This window comes from Onychostruthus taczanowskii, unplaced genomic scaffold (genome assembly GCF_017590055.1).
Source record: "Onychostruthus taczanowskii isolate IOZ18803 unplaced genomic scaffold, ASM1759005v1 scaffold8, whole genome shotgun sequence".
NCBI lineage: Eukaryota > Metazoa > Chordata > Aves > Passeriformes > Passeridae > Onychostruthus > Onychostruthus taczanowskii.
The window spans coordinates 9,874,721-9,894,957 of NW_024505892.1; the positions used below are offsets into that span (position 1 = coordinate 9,874,721).

Consider the following 20,237-nt stretch of genomic DNA (forward strand, 5'->3'; position numbering starts at 1 on the left):
ACACTGAAGTAGCAACCTTCACTTTTCGCTTTAATAATATTTTTGCCTCTACTTTAAATTACCCTCCCTGAATCACAGGAAATGGACCTCTTAAGCAGGCTTTATTATTATCTGCTTTCTAAAAATATGTAGAACAGTTAGATTTCATTTATTGATACAGGTAATTCCTATGTAAATCAGTTAAAATAGAATTTAACTCTATCTGCTGCTCTCAAGGTCAAGTATCTTATGACCTCATAACTCTACTTGTGTCTTCAAAAAAACATACTTAATTACAGGTAAAAGACAAAGAATGAAAATTATGCAAGGAAGCAAAACAAAGTAAATTTTTCAAATGGCTCTTCCCACAACAGGAATTCAGCAATGGCTAGTTACTCAGAGTTACTTAAATCAAATTAGCTTACCATTCTACAAGTGGAAAGCTGTAAGAAATATGCTTAGGATACCACAAATATCTTTCAAGATCAGCCATTAACACATTTTTGCAATGCAAAGTCTTGTCAGCTAAGTAAAAACAACCAGCTACGGCATAAACTACTGAATTTCTATATTTCCCAGGAAGCCCCACAATGTCAAATCACACCTTGACTGGAAAAAATTCTAAAAAAAATTTCAAAGCTTGTAAATGCTTATGTAGTATTTTCCTAACATTTGCATTCAAGGTAAAATAGTATCACTAACATCATATGTAATATGCTGGAAAAAATAAGTCAGCTTGATATTTCAGGTCTTTATCATGACCAGAATAGCCACCACTTTCTCTACGACATTAGCACTTTCAGCCAGTACCGAGTATGAATTCTGACAAAGTATTACCAGAAAATTCCATTAAATAGCCAAACAATTCATACATTATCAAACCTGAAGAATGCAGGACCACTGGCAGACAATATATCAGGAAACTGCTATGTAAGATTTTTAATTTGGCCTCAAATCAAAAGAGTAAGGGAAAAAGTCCATAGCAAATATACTTCTATATTCAGAAATAGATCATGTCTTTAAAATACATCCTCAAGTTCACTTTCCATTTTGTAGTTCAGAAATTAGACTGGTCAGATATTTCACGGAAATATGTGTGTGGTAAAACCACGCTACCCCCTGAGAGTTTTCCCACATGCACACTTTTTGAGTTTTCAGAAAATTTATGGATAAACTACTTTTAGAAGGTTTTTCTGCATATCAGTGAATAGAACATGTATGAATAAGTAAGCCCTTTCTAATTAGTATCCAATTGTACAGGAAAACAAAATAATGGCCTGCAACCACTTTGGTAACAAAAATCTGAATATACTTGCTTGTAAATAACATATGAAAAAGCACTTGAGACTAATATTGGTATCATCTATTACAGAGGAAAATACAGTGAAATGTTATGTCCAACATTAAAGCAATGTATTGGAGATCCAGCTGGACACGGATTTCAGTTATACTGATTTTTCAGTTTACCTACAAGGTCTGCAAAGTTTTTTAGAATGCAACAGCAACTTGTTACTACTTTTACAACAGTGGATTTTTAGAATGTTTGGGTCTTACATGGGGGATATGCAAAAAAAAAAAAAAAAAAAGCATAGAAAATGTTTGCATTGAACATAATTGGGCAGCAATACTCCCTTTAATTTACAACAGCAGTACCTGATCTAAGGAGAGGTAAAAGGCGGCAAATCAAGACTAGCAGATTCAGAAAGAGTGGCTGTGCCCAGCTTTAGGCTAAGATCACATTTCTAAAACTCTGGATTATCCTGGAGGGAAAAGAATTCTCTAAAAGGTTCAATCAGGAATACAAAATGGTACAGTTGGGATTAGAAGACAGTAAGACTTTTCACCGTCTGTGGAAAGCGAAAAAGTAGAAGTAACAGTCCTATCTAGTGAATTAGTATCTTGTTTGTATAGGAATTTTGGAACCAAGACTCTTTGCACAGTAGATCTGAAGATGTAAACACAAATAATAATGAAAATTAAATTCTGAATTAAGAAATACCATTTGACTAAATATCTTTTACAGTATCATGAAATACAATATAAGTGCTTAATATACCATACTAGCTTTTTCACATCATCACATAGGTAGTGCCAAACTGTTAAAATCTACAGTACTTTAACACGTAATCCTAATTATATGACCCATCCCCTCTGGTTTGACTACCAGTTGCTGCTAAAATCCCTACTGACTACGCTCATACAGCTTCTCCAATAAACCAAAACCCAAACAAAAGTAGCAAGTGCTAAGTTTCCATAATGATCAGTAAGAGGGAGGTGATTAAGGTCTGAATATTCAAGGACAGGAAATTCTTCTCCATAGCCTTTTCTAAAAGGAACCACTCATTTCTATGCATTATGAATGATACCTGAGTTTCTTTAAAACTGAGTTCATCGTCAACTGCTACAAACATTTGCTTCTTCAAAAGGACCAAATAACTGAAAACCACAGAAAATTGTCTAGTAACACTCTTAAGTTTGGAAATCTCAAAGTATATGTTTTAATAGCCTTATTCAGTAAACCTTCCTAGATGGTTTTTGCACACATTTACGTGCCAATTATTAACTCAAGAACTGGTGATACAGACAACCCTGGACACACCTTGTTCTCTTTGAGGGATTACTGGAACTTACTCTGAAAATTGTTTTGGTAAGAAAAGCTGATTTGCAGGAAGAATCTTAATTGAAACCACAGTTTCAACTGCTGAAGATCCTTTACATGTGTGAGTAGCAAACAAAGATGGAAGTTTTCTTTATGTTCTGTACCAGAAGGAAAACAAATTTCCAATAAAGTACTGTTATCAAGGTACACACGATGTGGTATGTTACAGACGTGCATTAGGTGGGCACTACACCCCAAATCTTTCAAGTAACAGTAGAACAACTGTATTTCTTCTTCTCTTGTTGCTGTTTTTTATACAGAAGCAGCCAAATCAGAAGCAAATACAATTTGGCAGAACATAGATTATATTAGATTGAACTGCTGGACACAAAAGGTGAAAAGCTGCCACCAATTAATCAATATATATATTCATAACTTTTGTTTTAAATTATTCTGAACATTAAAAATTCCAACAAGAAGCTTGGCGTTCTCACAGGAAAGAAACACCTGCTTGGTTTTAGTTAGGGCCTGGCTCACAACAGAAGTTCTTCAACTAGCAGCATGAATAACTCTGTTACAACATTCTCCTGAACAAGCAGAAGAAGTGACACACCTCATGGATACTTTCTTGATATAGAGACAGATACAAACTGGCCCCCCCCCACCCCCCTTAAAGGATAGGCTCATCCTTTTTTACTACAGAGGTGAACTCTGCTTAAATGTGATTATGCATTAATGAAAAAGAGATCCAAAGAGTAGGAAAATGGAAGCTATTCAAGGTCTTCACCTGAAAATACAACACCTCACAAAGTGAGTCTTATTATGCTCTGTAGGTGCATAGGGAGAATCAGAAGTTTGCAGAATGAATTCTCACGACATTTCAAATTGCTACTAGGCAATTTGTCATACCAAAAGATGCTCAACACATATTTTGAAAGAAGTTCCAATTTTCTGTATGTTATTATTCGGCATATTAGCTGCAGCCATCTGCTTCCTTTGACCAGTCAGGCTCTGAAAGGATTCCAGAAAGACCTGTACCAACATATGCCACTGCAACACCCTTCAGCTAATCTGTAAAGAACCCCAATCAACAAGGCACCAAAAGCTAGCATAGATAGACAGCTGGAGTAGCGATTGACAGGACAGGAAAAGGGGATGGGCTATCTAGAATCATATGGGGATGAAGTACGCTGGAGTCAATCTTTAGATGAGACACAGAGTGTCAAATACTATCTGTTACATGGTCGAGTAAGAGCCTTCTGCAAAGGGACTGTCCAGCATGCCAGAACAGAGCCCTGGGTCAAGTGAGCAGGGGAAATACTGAAAGAGTTTTTTTGAATTTGCCTATTTGTCACTTGAATCTTTTTTCTTTGCCTGAGGAAGTAAAAACTGAAGAAACTGAACCTTAATTGTGAGAGGAAAACATGAGAAAAGAACCTCTGCAATCCTTCACTGCATGCCATAAGGTTGCAAAAAACAACCGAATACAAGTTTTCAGAAGCAGAGTTTTAAGAGAATTCTAGTGCTTCATTTGAGGCCAACCAGGAATGAGTCACTGTTCCTTGCAACCTCCAGTGAGCACGAAAGCAAGGTAACGATGAGCATGCAGGCTCCAGTGAAGCTCTCGTTTCATCTGGATCAAGGCAGCACATTGAGGCCAGCTCTGCATGCAACAGCAAACTACTGTGTGACAACAGCAATGTCTGACTCACACACCTATGGAAGCCCTCACCTCTCTGCACCTGTCTTCTGCTTTCTTAATGCTTTCCCAAGCCACCATCCTCCGTCAGTAGTTTCTACAGGACCAACATGATGCGTATCAAACTACAATGACCAAAGTGCATCAGTACCACAACCTACTGCAGAGCATATTACAGACCACATACATCCAAAGTTAACTTAAAAGGTGTTACATTAATAGAATTAATCATGTCAGGGAAGTTTGCTCTCACTGAAATTGGTGCTTCACCAACAAGAGTAACAAGGTGCATATGAATCCATGGAAATTTAATTGCTTCACACATAAAAACTATCAACAAAATTAGCAAAAGCTTTTTAAAGCAGTTGAAAAAGCATGCATGTGTACCAAAATGGGATGGATAATGTATGTTTAAAACATAGATTTTTTTTTTATTTTTTGATGCACTTAGGATTTGCTAACTTGTCAAAACCAGCGATGAAGTCAAAGTACTTTGGTCTCCTCTTGGGAGATGGAGCTGTCTCCCTCCTGTGCACCATGGCTGCCACTGGGGCTCATCCATAGTCCTCCCAGCTCCTCTGGAAATGACAGGAACAGAAGGATTGGAGCAATACAAGCAGGGATCAATTTTCCCATTTTATTCACTCATGTTTACTGCTATACAGACAGCATCCTTGCTGATGTGAACTTTCTGCTGGACAAGAGAACTGACACTTTACTGCACAGCCCTTGGCAGAAGGACTGTTTCCCTCTCTGTGACCAGCTGAAATTTCATTCAAGCATGTTGGTGTCTCGTGGCTCAATAGCCCAAAATTACAGACAAGCTCAGAGTGAAAACAGTGAACAGGACCTCTCTACTTAGGAATTAATTAGATTCAGTTGTTTTAGGATCCACATAACTGAGAAAGTAAGGGCACACTTAGGCCAAATCTCTTTTGGCAGAGACTTACCAGAGTACGACGTCACACCCTGATTTTGCAATCTATATCCATTGCTGCCAAACAGAGAGTAATGCTTCATTTAATCCACACCCTTGTATAATTTGGCTGAGAGTACTTCCTTTAGCCTGAAGGCTCAGCAGTAATTACCCTAACATACATCAATTTCAAGTAAATATAAATGGTGTTCTTTAGATAAAGTTTTTGGAATCTTCAAAGATTGCTGTTATTGTGCTCTGTATTTAGTGTAATTTTTAGAGAAATATTTTAATTAACTTACCTAGAAGAAATATGAGAAAGAACATATAAAAAAGGAATATGTGTATCTTTGATCTCAGTATAAACAATTTTAGCAAGTTTAACTAGAAAATATAAACTCTTCTGACATTTATAACATCTTATCAATCAGATAGAAGAAGCTGAATAAGCAACCTTTTACAATAGAAGAACTAGATTGTCATTAATGTTAATGGTTATGTTTCTGTGTCTTTACTGTTCTATTGGAACATTTTTGTGGTTAGATGAATCTATTTATACATGTTTTCAAACTAAAAAATCATTTTTACTATTCATTTTTTAAATGTAAACACCCAGCTCTTCTACTGTAAGACAAGGTCCTGTATCTGTGCCTTCAGCCAGAACTGACATTGTCCAATGATGTGGGCAGCACAGCAGGGTCACAGAGCTCTGAAGAAGTTTCTTCCCCTGCAGAATGGCCTGAGCTGCCTGTAAGCCATGATGTCGTGATACTCTTTATTTACTGCCAGAGTCAGCTGTAAGCTGGAACATCATGAGCCTTTTAAATCCATTTGCACTGAAGAAACTGAGTCACACCTACTTCAAAATGTAAATGGTTATAAATAGGTTATAAAAGGAGGTACACAAAAATAACAAACGTCTTGTGACAGATGTTCCTATTGTTTTATGAGAAAACTAACTTTGAGAAAATGTCAGTTCTTCCACAGCGTTATAAGCAAATAATAACAAAAAAAGGTTTATTTTATTTCTCTCTTCTCTTACACATTTCCGTTAAGTCAAAGTGAGAGATATGAATATCTTAAAATGAATGATCCTCTTCCCCAGGGAAGTTCCCATTCAAATTAACAGACATATATAAAAAAGCACTTTAGACTTAATGCTCTTCTGCTTAAGGTAAAAATACTTTAAGCAAATATCAGTGTAATTACATCAGTTGACACTTGCTGAAAGCTGATCTGTGGTGTTGAGCTGGTGATTTCTCTCTACTGAGTTCTCCTACCATCCTTTAAAAAATAAAGAGAAAATCTGCTAAATGGATCTAAAACTTAATTCATTATAATAAATTCTCAGTGACTATGCAGTAATCTTTAGTTAAAACAAAGGCTTATAATGACTATAAAGGTATATTTATCTTTGGTTAATAGGAGGAAAAAATCCCACAACAAAATAATATGCTCAAAAACCAAGGGACTAAAATAAGTCAAGTTTACTCACTTAGAAAGTGCTAGTGTTCTGCATTATTGCTATCATTATTGCTATCTATTGTTATCAAGTGATGGTGGAGATGTTTAAGTAATTCAGTTTCCAAAAGAAAGAAAACACACATACTTGATCCAGCCACAGAGTTCAAATCAATTACATCCTACAAATTACAGAAAATGTGAGAATTCTTCAAAGTAGCAATAAGATATTTCTTGCAATAACAGAAAGCAACTCACATTTCTACATTTAGGAATGTAAAAAAAAATACTAGGCAAAATTCTTAAATTTTTGGCATCAGTGTCCCTCTAAAAGAATTAAATGAAAAGGATCACATTTTAAAAAATCCATCCCCATAAAAATATAAGAACAGTTCTCTTGAGAATTTTTTAAAGTATCAATTTCTGAAAAGTGTGTCAGGCAGAATTAGTTCTTCAGATATGTGACAGAGCAGGAAGACAGCAAACTGCGCAAGACCATAGAAAAATAACTGTAAAGTGAGAGTACCAGACACTTAATTCTTTCATCTTGATGCACATTCCCCTTTTTCAAACACATGACATAATCTACTAGCAGCAGATTGCAGCTTGCAGGAAGCTAACCACTCCACAAGCATTTATTCTCATGTATCACTTCCTATGCTGGCAGCACCTCTATAGCACATACTGAAAGTGCTCTGCACTTCTGTCCAGTTCCAGACTCCATGGGCAGCGGACTGCTAATCAAAACATGTTTCACCCACTGGACTGCCTGATCACATCAAGGCCATTAGGAATATCCCTTAGTGAAGGGGGAACTTGCATTTCTCCCTCTGTAGAAGAAGGAGGGAGTTGTAGTAGTAAGAATAAACAGAAAAGATAAACAGATCAGGCAAACCATGAAAAGACTACTAAACTATTTTGCACAGGCTCATAACATCACTTCATTATTTTATCAATAACAAAAAAAAAAAAAAAAACCCAGCAGACTCATCAATATAATGAAATTGAGAAACTTTGTGAAATTATTATACATTACCCATTTCCCTTTTGTAAGTTTTTTCCTAAATAAAATAAAGTAAAATTAGTTTTGTATCATTACCTACAGCAGATTGTACTACACCCAAACCACTTCTAACTAATAGTGTGGGTTCTGTACCACTTTTAGGTGTGTATTTGGTTCTCTACACCATAACATGTTTCTGCCTCAACTTTAAGAAGATGTGGGAATAAAAAGAAAAATGTCAATGGAACTTAGACATTATGCCAAATTGCTACACCATTTCCATAGCTCTGATCTGTGCAGCCCTGCAGGCTTAATTGCTTTCACCACCACAGCAAATCTAAATGAAGCTGCTGGGCGAGCTAATGAGGCAGCATACATTACAATTCAACAGGGAACAGATATACCCAATATTCTTTCAAAACAAAATTGAGTTCTTTTCTTATGTTGATATTCTTGGCAAGAAGTCTTTTACACACTCTTTAGAGATTTCTCTTAAGAAGTGGATAGAAGACATTTCACTCCTATGTTAAAATATGATTTATTAAAATACAGTATTAACACTAATATGCTAGGATTAAAAAAAAGATATTATGTATTCAGTGATCTGTGTGCCATTCAACTTGCCTGCATGGATTGGATCCCAGTAACAGGATTACTCCAATGGGCACTCCCACTGGCACTCCCTCTAAATAAAAAATATTCTCCCACCCAAGGTCAAAATTACATATTTTCAGCACAGTAGTGCAGGGAAGATGGCAATGCTGCCACCTGTACCACACAGCTTCTTTTAGTCATCTCATGTCTTTCAATCACCTCTTTCAAGAGATACTACATATAGTGCATTTCATCTTGTACTTGGACTATATAGTACACATACATGCACTCTTCAGTTAATATACACTCTGTTGGTTTTTAGTATCTCTTTGGAATATTTTGTTGATGATTATTCTCAAATTAGAAAAAAATAAGTTATTAGGATAATGAAATTGAATTAGGTTGTTCATTTGAAACATCTACAATTACAGTTTGTGTAAGTCTTCTTTCCCCTAAGAGTTTCTCAGTAAGAGACAAAAAGAATAAGACCACACTGAACAAGCTTTCTGCAGACATTCTTCCTTGAGTGGCACAACATTGTGTGAAAGGCATATACCCACCAAAAAACCCAAACAAGTCCATCCAATTCCTTCAGGGTTTTGCAATACCAAAGGATAGATATTACAGAGTTGGGGAGAAATGAAATGAAATACTGGGGAGGGGGGGAAATAAATGATTGATTTAACATACATATCAGACTGCAACTTTTGACATGTATTTCTGCAACACCTCTGCACAATGTGAATTTTGCTACTTGGTGTAGCAAAATTGTACGTCCTTTTTCTGATTCTAAAAAAAAACCCCAGGAATAAAAATGGTATTTTAAGAACATTTAACTGATGCATTAATATTTCTGATATCTTTGATGTAGAAATCTATTTCACCATTTTTTTGATCCTGAAAGAAGCAGTTTTAAATAGTCCATCAAATGTAACAGAGGACTTAAATGTGAAGTCAGTTTTGTTAATTTTTTTAGAGAGCAATAAAGAGTGCTTTGAACCTTTCTCTTTATATAGGTTAAAAACACCTTTGACTGTCAGTTGTGTTAATGGAGAGAAAATTTCTAATTGTTCTCAACCCTGCCAAAATGTTTTTTTGTTTTTGAGATTTTCTTTAAAGATACAAGAACCATCACGTTTCTAGCACATACGTAATTAATTTTTAAGAGCAAGTTTAATTAACTGGTTTTACTGAAGTCCAAATTTCAGTGAACAGATCTGTGTAGTATTTATAGTCAAGCTTCAATCTCCCAGATAATTAACAATTAGGGTCACCATTAATTACAATGACTTGAAATCTAAAACTTATTTTACAAAGCATGTCCTGAACATAATGGTAGTTACTGAAGAATCACTGTTGAATAAAGCCCAAAGATGCCGGATATTTCTTTCATGGCATGCCACAGACCTCCAAAACAGTGTCTCACAGGAAGGTGATTTCACTGTCCAAAGATGCTCATAGTCTTAAGGAGGAAAGGCAAACAAAACCAGAAGGGATTTTAATGTCTGTCAGCCAGAATGAGCAATTGAAAATCTGAAGTTTTTGCTACTTACCTATTTGTTAAAAAAATAACAGCTAGGAAATGGGTCATCCTGGAAGAAGTTATGAAAGAGGAGCATATGAGAAGAAAGAGACAGGATTGTTTAAGACAAAGTTCTGGATAACGCTACAGTGCAGTGCTGCAGAACAGCACTGCAGGCCAGGTATGATAAAACTAGCACTAAGCGTAAGTGTAGCGAGAGCCGTACAGCACAGGCAAGGTAAAACCTCAATTCTGACTATCAAAGACAGATCTTAATCAAATTGTGTTAGCAAGGAAGGAAAAAAAGAAAGAAAAAAAAAAAAAAGAAAAAAAAAGAAAGAAAAAACAGAAAAAAAAAAAAGAAAGGAAAACAAACGAAGAAGAAAAAAAGTTCAGCAACCTTAAATATTACATACCTTTAGGGACAGACTCCTTACAGTACTAAACACCCATAGGACTTTGTGAATCTAAACTACAAACGTAAAACTCAAAGGGGATGACTTTCTCCAAAGACAAACATCTAGCAAACTTTTCAAATTACTGACATTGTTATGAGTACAGCTACAATTATACTGAGGCAGACACAAAAATTATCCTCATGTGGTAAAGAGTCACAATCCTGATGAAAAATTTCAGCAAACAGGCTATCATGACAGACAGTAAGAAAACCTAAGTTCCATGCTTTTCCTTCAAATTTAAAACAATCTTTGTGAGAGGAGGGCACATAACACACATTTTCTCTAATTCTGTTAAATCTGATTAAATGTCTCTAATGAAGTGCTTTATACATAACAAAAAATAAATGGATCCATGTATTGTACCTGCTTTGTGGCACTTATTTGCTAATTACTATTTGGCAAAATTCATTATGTTTTTCTGGTAATTCTAACCATGCTCTTGACTATCTCTTGCACAGCGCTGCGCAGAATCAATGGGAAAGCAGTAGATGTTGTTAACCTTGAATTTGGCAAGACTTTCAACACTGTCCCCCATGACATTCCCACAGGCAAACAGCTCAAGTGTGCACTGTGTAAAACAGACAGTGCAGCAGACTGGAAGTTGGCTGAGCTGGAGAGTTTAGAGGTCCACTGACATGAAATCTAACTGGAGACTTTAGACCAGTGGTGCACTCCACAGGTTGATACTGGTGTCCACACTTGAACTTCTCCATTAATGACCTGGATGACAGCACTGAGTGCACCCTCAATGAATTTGCAGATGACAAAAATCTGGGAGGAGGATCTGATACAGCAGAGGAACATGCTGCCATTCAGAGGCACCCTGACAAGGCACACAAATGGGCCAACAAGAACCTCTTGAAGTTCAACCAGAGGAAATGCCAAGTCCTGAACTAGGGGAGAAACAATCCCAAGTATTTCAGCAGACTGAAATACACAAAATACAATTTAAAGATAATTAAAAATTCTTTCCTGTGAGAACAGTCAAATATTGTAATAGGTTGTCCACAGAGGTTTTGGAGTTTCCATCCTCAAAGATATTCAAAACCCAAATGGATACAGTTCTGAGCTCTAGGCAAATCCACTTTAAGGAGGAGGGTTGGCCTCCATGGTCAATAATATCATGATCTTGTCTTTACTCATCTCACATAAAGAATATTCTGTCATTGAGAAAGATACTGAAGCTCTCTATTAGATGATTAAACAATTAATTACTTAATTTAGAGCAAACTGGCTGGAAACAAAGGCAGTCCTGCCTCAGCATCCATGAGCTAACTGATCTTGAGGGAAGCGGGGAAATAAATAAATAATAAATAGCAGAATAAGACTGGGGCTTTGTTAAAGCCTATAAATCTGAAATTATGCACTTGAAGAAAAGCCAAAACACATGATATGTCACGGTATACAGAACCCATTTGTTAAAATGAACACACATATTTAACATCATAGCAGTGAATCTTACTTTTATTTGAAGTATAATATTAGAAAGTCACAAACAGCTAATTCTGCAAATGTATCTGGATACGAAAAGATTTAAACACCAGGAAAGATCTGCTGTATTACTGCTACTGCCCATATAGCACATAGATGGAAACACTGTTTTTCCACTGTCTCCTACCTCAGGCAAGACTGAGACAATTAAACTGTATTTTAAAAAGAAAGGGCTGCATATATTCAGGCTGCTACACTGTCCATACTACAAGGTATCAGCTACCACCTTATGAAACTATTAGAGCATGCACATGCACCTTTTATGTGGTAAATACACTGCTAACAGAGGTTTACACATGTAAATGGGAATTCTGCACTTTGCTTTAAGAAGCACAAAATGCACAGTAAAAGGTGACAGAACCGAAATGTCAACATAACCTTCAGGAATATGTAACCATCTGCTGGATCTCCAGTATAGGCAATTGTTAACAATGCAACATCCCCATTAGTACAAAATGAAAATATATTTTGTATATAAAACCAACACAGAAAATAAAGGTTCTGTCCTCACAGCACTATCAATAAATCAATAGAAATGTTTATGTACAGATTTTCTATTATTCAAAGGCAAAAATTTACCTGGCAGTTAGGCACTACAAACACCAGCACTTATCTTCACAGTTCATAACCAATGGGAATTGATGAAATAGATAAGTAAATCTTTTTCGTGTTTCACTGAAAACAAGTCTACCACAATAGAACAACTTGGAGGCCCACAAAACAACAGAGAAGTAATTCACAATTTTAAAACATTTTCTTACAGAAAAATCTATTTCAATTGTGGCCCATTAGCATTTTTATGGTTGCCTTCCCTTAAAAATCTTCCTGTTCTCATAGCTTCTTCTTTACGATATTTCCTATTTTACTATTCTTCCCTAAATATTTATACTAGGATCCTGTACCTGTGGATCATCTTGGAAGTATCGGTCAGCTTTGGAAACAAGAACACTGAGAGTGTTCATACACAGCTGTGACATACACCTATGTTCATGCTATTTAGGAAGTCTCCATCAACACTTTTATCTGTGCTTCTGCATAGAGTAAAATTCAAGAAGATAAAATTCCTTGGTTTGAGCAATACTAGGAACAGCCATGTAGAACAACTTAAAAGCATATGTTAATGTTCTTTAAAGGGTTAGTCCACTTACTTTAAGTATTCACAATATGTAAGCATATGCATTCTACTGCCTCTGTAAGATTTACACACTGTGGAAATAACATGCATCCGCTGAGTAACAGATTAATATTATTATGGCTCCAAGCTCTTTTGTTTAGGTAGAAAATAAAAAGACTGAAGTTAATTGGTGTATGGCCATTTGCATTGTGAATTAGTGACTAAGAGTGATTCTGAGACCAGTGGTCTGTCTTTTAGACCATGCTAAGGACCATTTCCCCAGCTGCTCAGAAAAAGTAATCATAACTTCATTTGCGAAAAAAATTGCCTGCCTTTAGGAGATAATTCTGTATAATTACAGAGATTATTCCTATCTTTACTATCTACATTTTAAATCTCTATTACGTGTTTTTATTTCATTATATATTCCACCCTCCCTCTGGAATTCTTTTTACTCTTCTCAAGGATACAAAACAAAAACACTTTGAAATTGAGGTGCCAATTTTCTGTCTTATTTTACAGGTGCCCAGAAAAAGTGGCATGAAATTATAAATTTTATTATTAAATACTGTGATTATCAATGAAACAGATATTATTAGCAAAGTAAGCATCACAAATGTACATAATTGCATTACTTACTTTTTTCTCAGACTCTACTTTGTATATTTAGGGAAAGAAAAATCTAAAAATAGATTAAAAACAACTGCAAATAGACTACAAAGCACTAAGGTTCTGTAGTAGTGTAAATGCTTTCAAATTCTATTCTTTTTGAGTGCCCATGTTTAAGATATTTCAGTAAGCATTAAAATATTACCAAAATATTAAATTAAGAAAAGCTGGCAATCTCATCCTCTTCTATGAACTTACAGCACTAATAAATAGGTGTACAGCTTAAAGAAAGAAAAATTTTATGAAGAAACATGCATTAGCATTGGACTGTATCACACTGGACTTAAAAAACAATATCGCATATAACAAAACTGGGTTAGTCCCTGAAAGAGCTGCACACCAAAATTTTAAAAGGCAGAAAATAAAAAAATCCTCATAGAAGTTATCACCCCTTCCCTACAAAGAATGAAGAAATAAAGAAACTTACCACTTTCAGCAGTGAAAGAATACAGAGGTTTCAGTGGAATACCCAGAGTACCCGGCAGTCTTAGCCTGGAGTGTGGTGACAGAGATGATGGTGCAGGAAGCAAAAGATTGGAGTTTGCCTGTAATAGGAAGACAAATCAGAAAGTGAAGTGTAATTTCCTGGGTCACTTACTGATGCAATAGCTATAAGAGCAATATTTGCTTACTGTAAATAACTATTAAACTCCAGGAAAAAAATTAAAACTCAAGTCGATGATGACTAACAACTTAAATATCTATTTCTTCTTAGTATTTGGATATACAGACTTGGAAAAATTACTGGCACAGCAATAAACTGAATTGTGTGTTTATATATGGACACTAACTCTCAAGCAGTGCAAACAATGAAACAGAATTGTCTGAACCAGCATTTTGTTGCATCTTAGTGTATAAAAATAGGAAGACGTGCATATGCTCATAAACTTACAAATATATTAAAATAATTTCTCATTTTTGAGTACTCAAACTACACTACATCCATGAAGAGATACTCAGCACTACAGAAAAAAAAAATCTTAAACCAATCCTAGCACAGAACTGATTTCTGTAAAGCAATAAACACTGAAATCCCAGGCACTTCCTACTTGCAAATGACACATAATATAGTTCCAGTCCTAATCTCCATAGAAACAAAGATAATGTAGTTAAAATCTGTTTTCCTATGGACTTTCTTGATATATATAGAGTTATTAAAAAGCAAAAGTCCTTCCCAAATTTTACTCTTGTCATATTATCCAACACAGTCGATGAAAAAAAAATTAATGATCTTAAGTTTCTGGTTGATCCAATTGAGAATTTTATTGGTTGTTAAGTATATTTTCACTGCGTTAATACACCAAAGCCAAAGCAGAAGAAAAACAGGACTTAAATAAAATATTTGCAACCTTCCTCAAGCAAGCTATTAATATGCTAAAATTCTTGAGAGTTATTAACATAAAATAACATAATTCCTGACCCTTTCAAAAGTCAAGCCTATTTCATCATATAGAATAAAAGCATATGGTCACTCAATCCAACTAAAATCTCCCAATCAGTAGAACACTACCTTTGGCCCCAGTAAACTCTAGATCAGAACTTTAAACTTCAGTGACGGGCCAGTGATATTTTGCAAATTTTCAAACTACTGGCTGGTAAATTCTGTTTAAAGAAAGGAGACAATCACCGATTCACTTTGGTTTTACTATCTCAAAAAAGAAATATTTTATAGAACTATAATTCCTGCAATTCAATAAATATTTTTCAGTTCAATAACGCATAATATTTGGGTATTGGCAGATGTACTGAAATGCAGGTAATATAGCATAAAAATGTGTGTTGAATTACTTGACTGGGCCAGAGGGTATCTGCCACCAACTGCTCTGCACCACTACACCTGACCTTCATCTTAATGTGTCTGGTTTTTGTGCAGGAATATGGATTTCATTCTAATGTGGAAAGTTTACAGCAAATATTATCTTTGACTAACAAGGAATCTTGCAGCAAAAGTGCACGATTGTAATGACTATACTCCAAAGCTGACAGAAAAGTAAGACAGAAAATCAGATTAATCATTGAACATAATTTTTAAAAAGCATTAAACCAGCTAGATTTTACTACAGTGTACAAATTTAAATGAATGCTAGTGAACAGTAGCTGGGAAATGTGATCAGAATGGAGGTCTGTTTTCTGAACAACTGCAACAATAAATCAATCTGTTTTTCTTACATTTACATATGCAAGCAAATAAGCTTCAATAATATAAAGTTTTCTCTAATACAAAAGAATGGTGAAAAGCTATTAGCTTACATATTTACTCAAACACAGAAAAAATAATCTGTTCTGCAAATGTTTTGATCTCAGCTTCCCAGTGTTTCATCTTATTTAATCTACTGTAAACTCTATGGAGAGCCTTTTTCCCTAGATAAATGAGAAGATCTCCCCTTTGCATGAATTTCTTGCTAGTGCACACTATACCACAAGACAGAGGCTTTGCAGTCAAATATTTTAATGGAAGTCTCTTTCAAATTTGCTATCAAAAATTAGATTGCAGATAATATCAGGAAATGAAGACAGGTTGAATATACCAGCCTTTGGAAATCAAGCTAAACAGGACAGAGCAAACTATTGAAAACTAACACTTAATAGATGCTTCCCTAGTTCATCCTGGAAAGAAGAGTTATGAAGCTAAGCTTGTCTTCATTCTGTCCTAGAACAAATTATATAAGAGATTTGGAACTCTGTGTAAATTGTTCCTGTACAACACTTAATTCACTTCTCTTTACTTTCCTGATGTGTTACGCAAACGCTCTCACTATACATGCCAAATAGCACACTTTGAAATCAAATGCAACAAGACACACAGAAGAGAGGACTGAATGTGCAGCCCTGAGGATTTAAGAAAATCACCTGTTCTAAAATGCAGCCTAATTTCCACTAGAATAATTCCTTCCTGTCCAAGGCCTTAAAAACATGATGAAAACCTTTTTAATAAAATATATTAAAAATTAAGTTTTAAGTAGTCTTACAGGAAGTGATTCACTCCTCCCCTTGATGGCAGTGAAGATGAATTCAGGTGAGCTATAAAAGACTGCCCACCCAAAGCAGAGACAAAACCAGAGTTTTAATGACCTTTCTGCCAATAGCTCTTATGTATTATTTAAGTCTCTGAGAGGCCCAAGGAGGGAAAAAAGGCACAACGCTGTAACAGAAATGGGAAACACTCACCTAATAAGTGAGGAATTGTGATTCAAGCACAACTGCTTCCAGGTGAAATACATTATTCTATGAAAAATTATTAATGCTCCTACAACAGGCAGACATAAGACTATTCACAGAACAAAATTACTTTTTTTTTTTTTTTAAATGAATGTGGAAATCATTGCTAAATACCTTTACAACAATGAGCAAAGTTGGCTAAGAGAGCCAACCATGAATTTACTTATTTTTCACAACAGGCTCTGCTTTCTCCATGCATAAACCACAGCTTTATCAAAGACACGGTTTACTACTTCTGTGAATTGAGTAAAACTAAGAATCAAAACATTCTTATTGTTTCCATCACAATAAAGATACCTACATAATTTTTGCCAGGCTTAAAGAAAGATGATTTGCATTTTCTTTTCTGTGTTAGGGCAGCTCTATGCAAATTATGCAAATACACACTTTCACTGAAACTAGTTTTCACATTAAAAGTGAATTGCATGAGACAAAAAATAGAATGGTCTAAGACTTGACAAGGTGGCAAAAGCATATATTGAGAGATAAAGCAGCCAACATGTAACTGATTCCAAGACTAGTACTACAGAATATATAGAGATGCTATTTGTAAGGGCTACAAAGGGGTCAGACATCGAAAAGCCCAATTTTAGATCTAGAATATTACATCTTCAAAGAACGCTCTTCTCTCCCTACACAACATATATCATCCCCTTGCTAGGGATAGTTATAAACTGGTTTTTTACTGCTAGATGGAAGGGAAATTAAAAAAAAAAAAAAACATAAATAGTAATTGAATGAAAAACTCTTATGAGCACTTCCAAGAGCCAGAGATGAGTTAAATGTTTTCCTATCAGAATCCTCCATTAACAGAATCACACATTAGTATTAGTTTCTTGAGGTAGAGAGAAATAATAACTGCTGCCAATATTCACTACCCTGTAATTTCTCTGTGTGGTACAGAAGCTAATTCTGCACTCTGGTTTCATACAAAAACTAATTTTTACCTTTTGTATCAAAAGGTCTTAACTTTTGTGAATTGCTAAAGCTTTAGCACAATAGTCAACTCTTGGTTCTAATTTCTGGGCTAAGAATGGCAATGCTACAGAAGAGAAGAAGCTTAATCTATCTATCATTTGTTAAGGTTCATGTTTAGGTAAAAAGAAGAAAAACAAAAAAAAAAAAATATTGGTTCTAATGGGACCTAGAAAGGAGGCATGGGTCATAAGACAAAGAACACAAGCTTATACAGGATCAAAGTATTCTCTATCTAGCTTAACCCAAACTTTAATGTATTGATATCACATTTTCCAATTCTGTATCTAAGTCACAGAATTCTAAACCCTACACTTTGAAGTTATAAATCCAGTAGCTATGCTGTTAAGTTGACACATGTGAAAACCAGAGACCCCCACCTTGGCAGATTTGCTGTTTGTGTGTTTCAGCACCTTTGTCTCATAAAACACGATTCCAGCTGTGACCTTAGGCCAGGTGTACAAGGTATGCTGCCACCATGCCTGTCCCAACATCGCATTGCCTACGTGTCTGTGACAAGGGCATGCAAACATGACCCAAAGACCAGGATTACTCTGCACCGGGGCTGCCTCACCTCGAGTGCCTTGCGCAGTTTCAGCTGCCGCAACGTAAGAAAGACATTAAACTATTAGAGAGTGTCTAAAGGACAGAAACAGAGATGGTGAAGGGCTGGGAGGGGAAGCTGTGCCAGGAGTATCTGAGGTCACTTGGTCTGTTCAGACTGAGAAGGGGAGACCTCACTGCAGTCACAGCTTCCTCATGAGGGCAAGAGAAGGGGCAGGCACTGCACTCTGTGGTGACCAGTGACAGGGCCCAAGGGAATGGCCTGAAGTTGTGTCAGGGGAAGTTTAGGCTCAATATCAGGAAAACTTTTTTCACTCAGAGGGTGTTTGGGCACTGGAACAGGCTCCCCAAGGAAGTGTTCACAGCACCAGCCTGACAGAGTTCAAGAAGTGTTTGAACAATGCTCTTAGCCATGTGATGTGAACTCAGGGTTGGTGCTGTGCAGTACCAGGAGTTGGACTTGATCTCTGAGGGTTCCTTCCAATTCAACATATTCTATGATTCTGTGAAATACATACAAGGTAACACCTGTGTTCTCATCTGGATTTCTAATGTTCCAACTCAACCACAGGCCAGCAAGCCACCCTACATGTGGTTTCGTAAAGTTGACTTTCTCCACTTCGCTTGTCTGTTCCCAGAAATATTAGCACATTCTCACACATGTGGCTGAGTGGCAACTTTTAAGAGTTCTACTTTGACAAACACTTTAGCAAACCATTCATGTGAGTGTGCATTCTAATAAGCCTTCCAGCAAAGCCTGCACTTACATACACACATCATTTTTCACATGAGAAAGGGAATTGCACACACATTAAAAACTAATTCCCAATTACAAATTAGAAGCAATTTTAATGTTGTATATTTTATTCTGGGGCTGTCCAAAATGTGATAAATCAGGCAAGCAGTACAGCAGCCACATGAAAAAAACTATCCCATGCCTGCTTGAAAAGTATCTACCGCTGTCCCCTGAGTCTCATGTTGGATCACTGAAAAGATTAGCATCAAGACTCCTTTCAAAGAAACCTCCTCCCCCATATCCCAGTGGTTGATAAAGTCCTGCAATGAAGCACTCTCAGTGTTTACAATCACTACTGCTATGTGACAGATATCAAACTGGACGTGCATTCTTTCAACCTCCATCCTGTACTGTTTGGAAACTCACACAGGGAGAAGGCTCAGATTAACTTTTTGACATCTCCCACATCAGTAGAGGGCTTGGAGGATGCTGTCAAAAGCACTGATCATTACTCTGCTCACAGTGGACTTACTCATCCCAAACTAGTCAATGGAAATCTAGGGTTACAAAACTCCAGTAGCTGAAAGTTATTCTTTCAAACACAGTTGTAGGCTATCTATTTCATCTAGTCACACAGTAATATAGAACTTGTAGATGCTTCTGCTAAAGCATCTACAGATTTGTCTTCCACAGTCCAGAACCGCTGGTTAATCTGGGAGTAAATAGTTGCAATGACAAAGGCTCTCATAAATTCTCTAACCCCATCTTTTTCTTCCTATGGCCAGATATCCAGAACAGTAAAAACATATCCTGGAGTATCTTCCTGGAGTACTTGTCCCAGACATACGGCTACATGCTCCATTCTCTCCATGTTGTGCCTTTCTCTGATGAACAACTTGACAACATCAGCACTCACTTTGTAGGTGAGCAGAACAGAATGAGCAGAAGGTAGAAACAATGTTTGCTTCCTTGTGACAGGCCACACGTAAATGAAAGGTAGAAGCAGCATACTACTGTTACCCATGAGAGCTACCGTGTGGTGTTTCATGAAGGGGTTCACTGGGAGTTCACAGTTCAGAAATCTGTGGTCTGTGTGAAGGTCTGTGGGATAGCTTTCTTCCAGACAGTTTCAAAGTTCAGGTCTAATGGGGATGCCAAAGCCAAGGAACCAGACTAAATCTAATCCAAAGTAAAACCCCTAAAGCATGATGACAGTAGTTACAGCAACCCCAGCAACA

General features: G+C 36.3%; 1 protein-coding gene across 3 annotated transcripts in view; it reads right to left on the bottom strand.

Moving 5' to 3' along the window:
• AHI1 (Abelson helper integration site 1) overlaps positions 1-20,237 on the bottom strand; it is an 84,892-nt gene that overhangs the window by 32,044 nt on the left and 32,611 nt on the right. For all 3 annotated transcript variants that reach the window (XM_041424022.1, XM_041424023.1, XM_041424021.1), the window contains exon 19: positions 13,933-14,050. In XM_041424022.1, the coding sequence (XP_041279956.1) occupies positions 13,933-14,050 (118 nt within the window). The remainder of the gene's footprint in view (positions 1-13,932; positions 14,051-20,237) is intronic.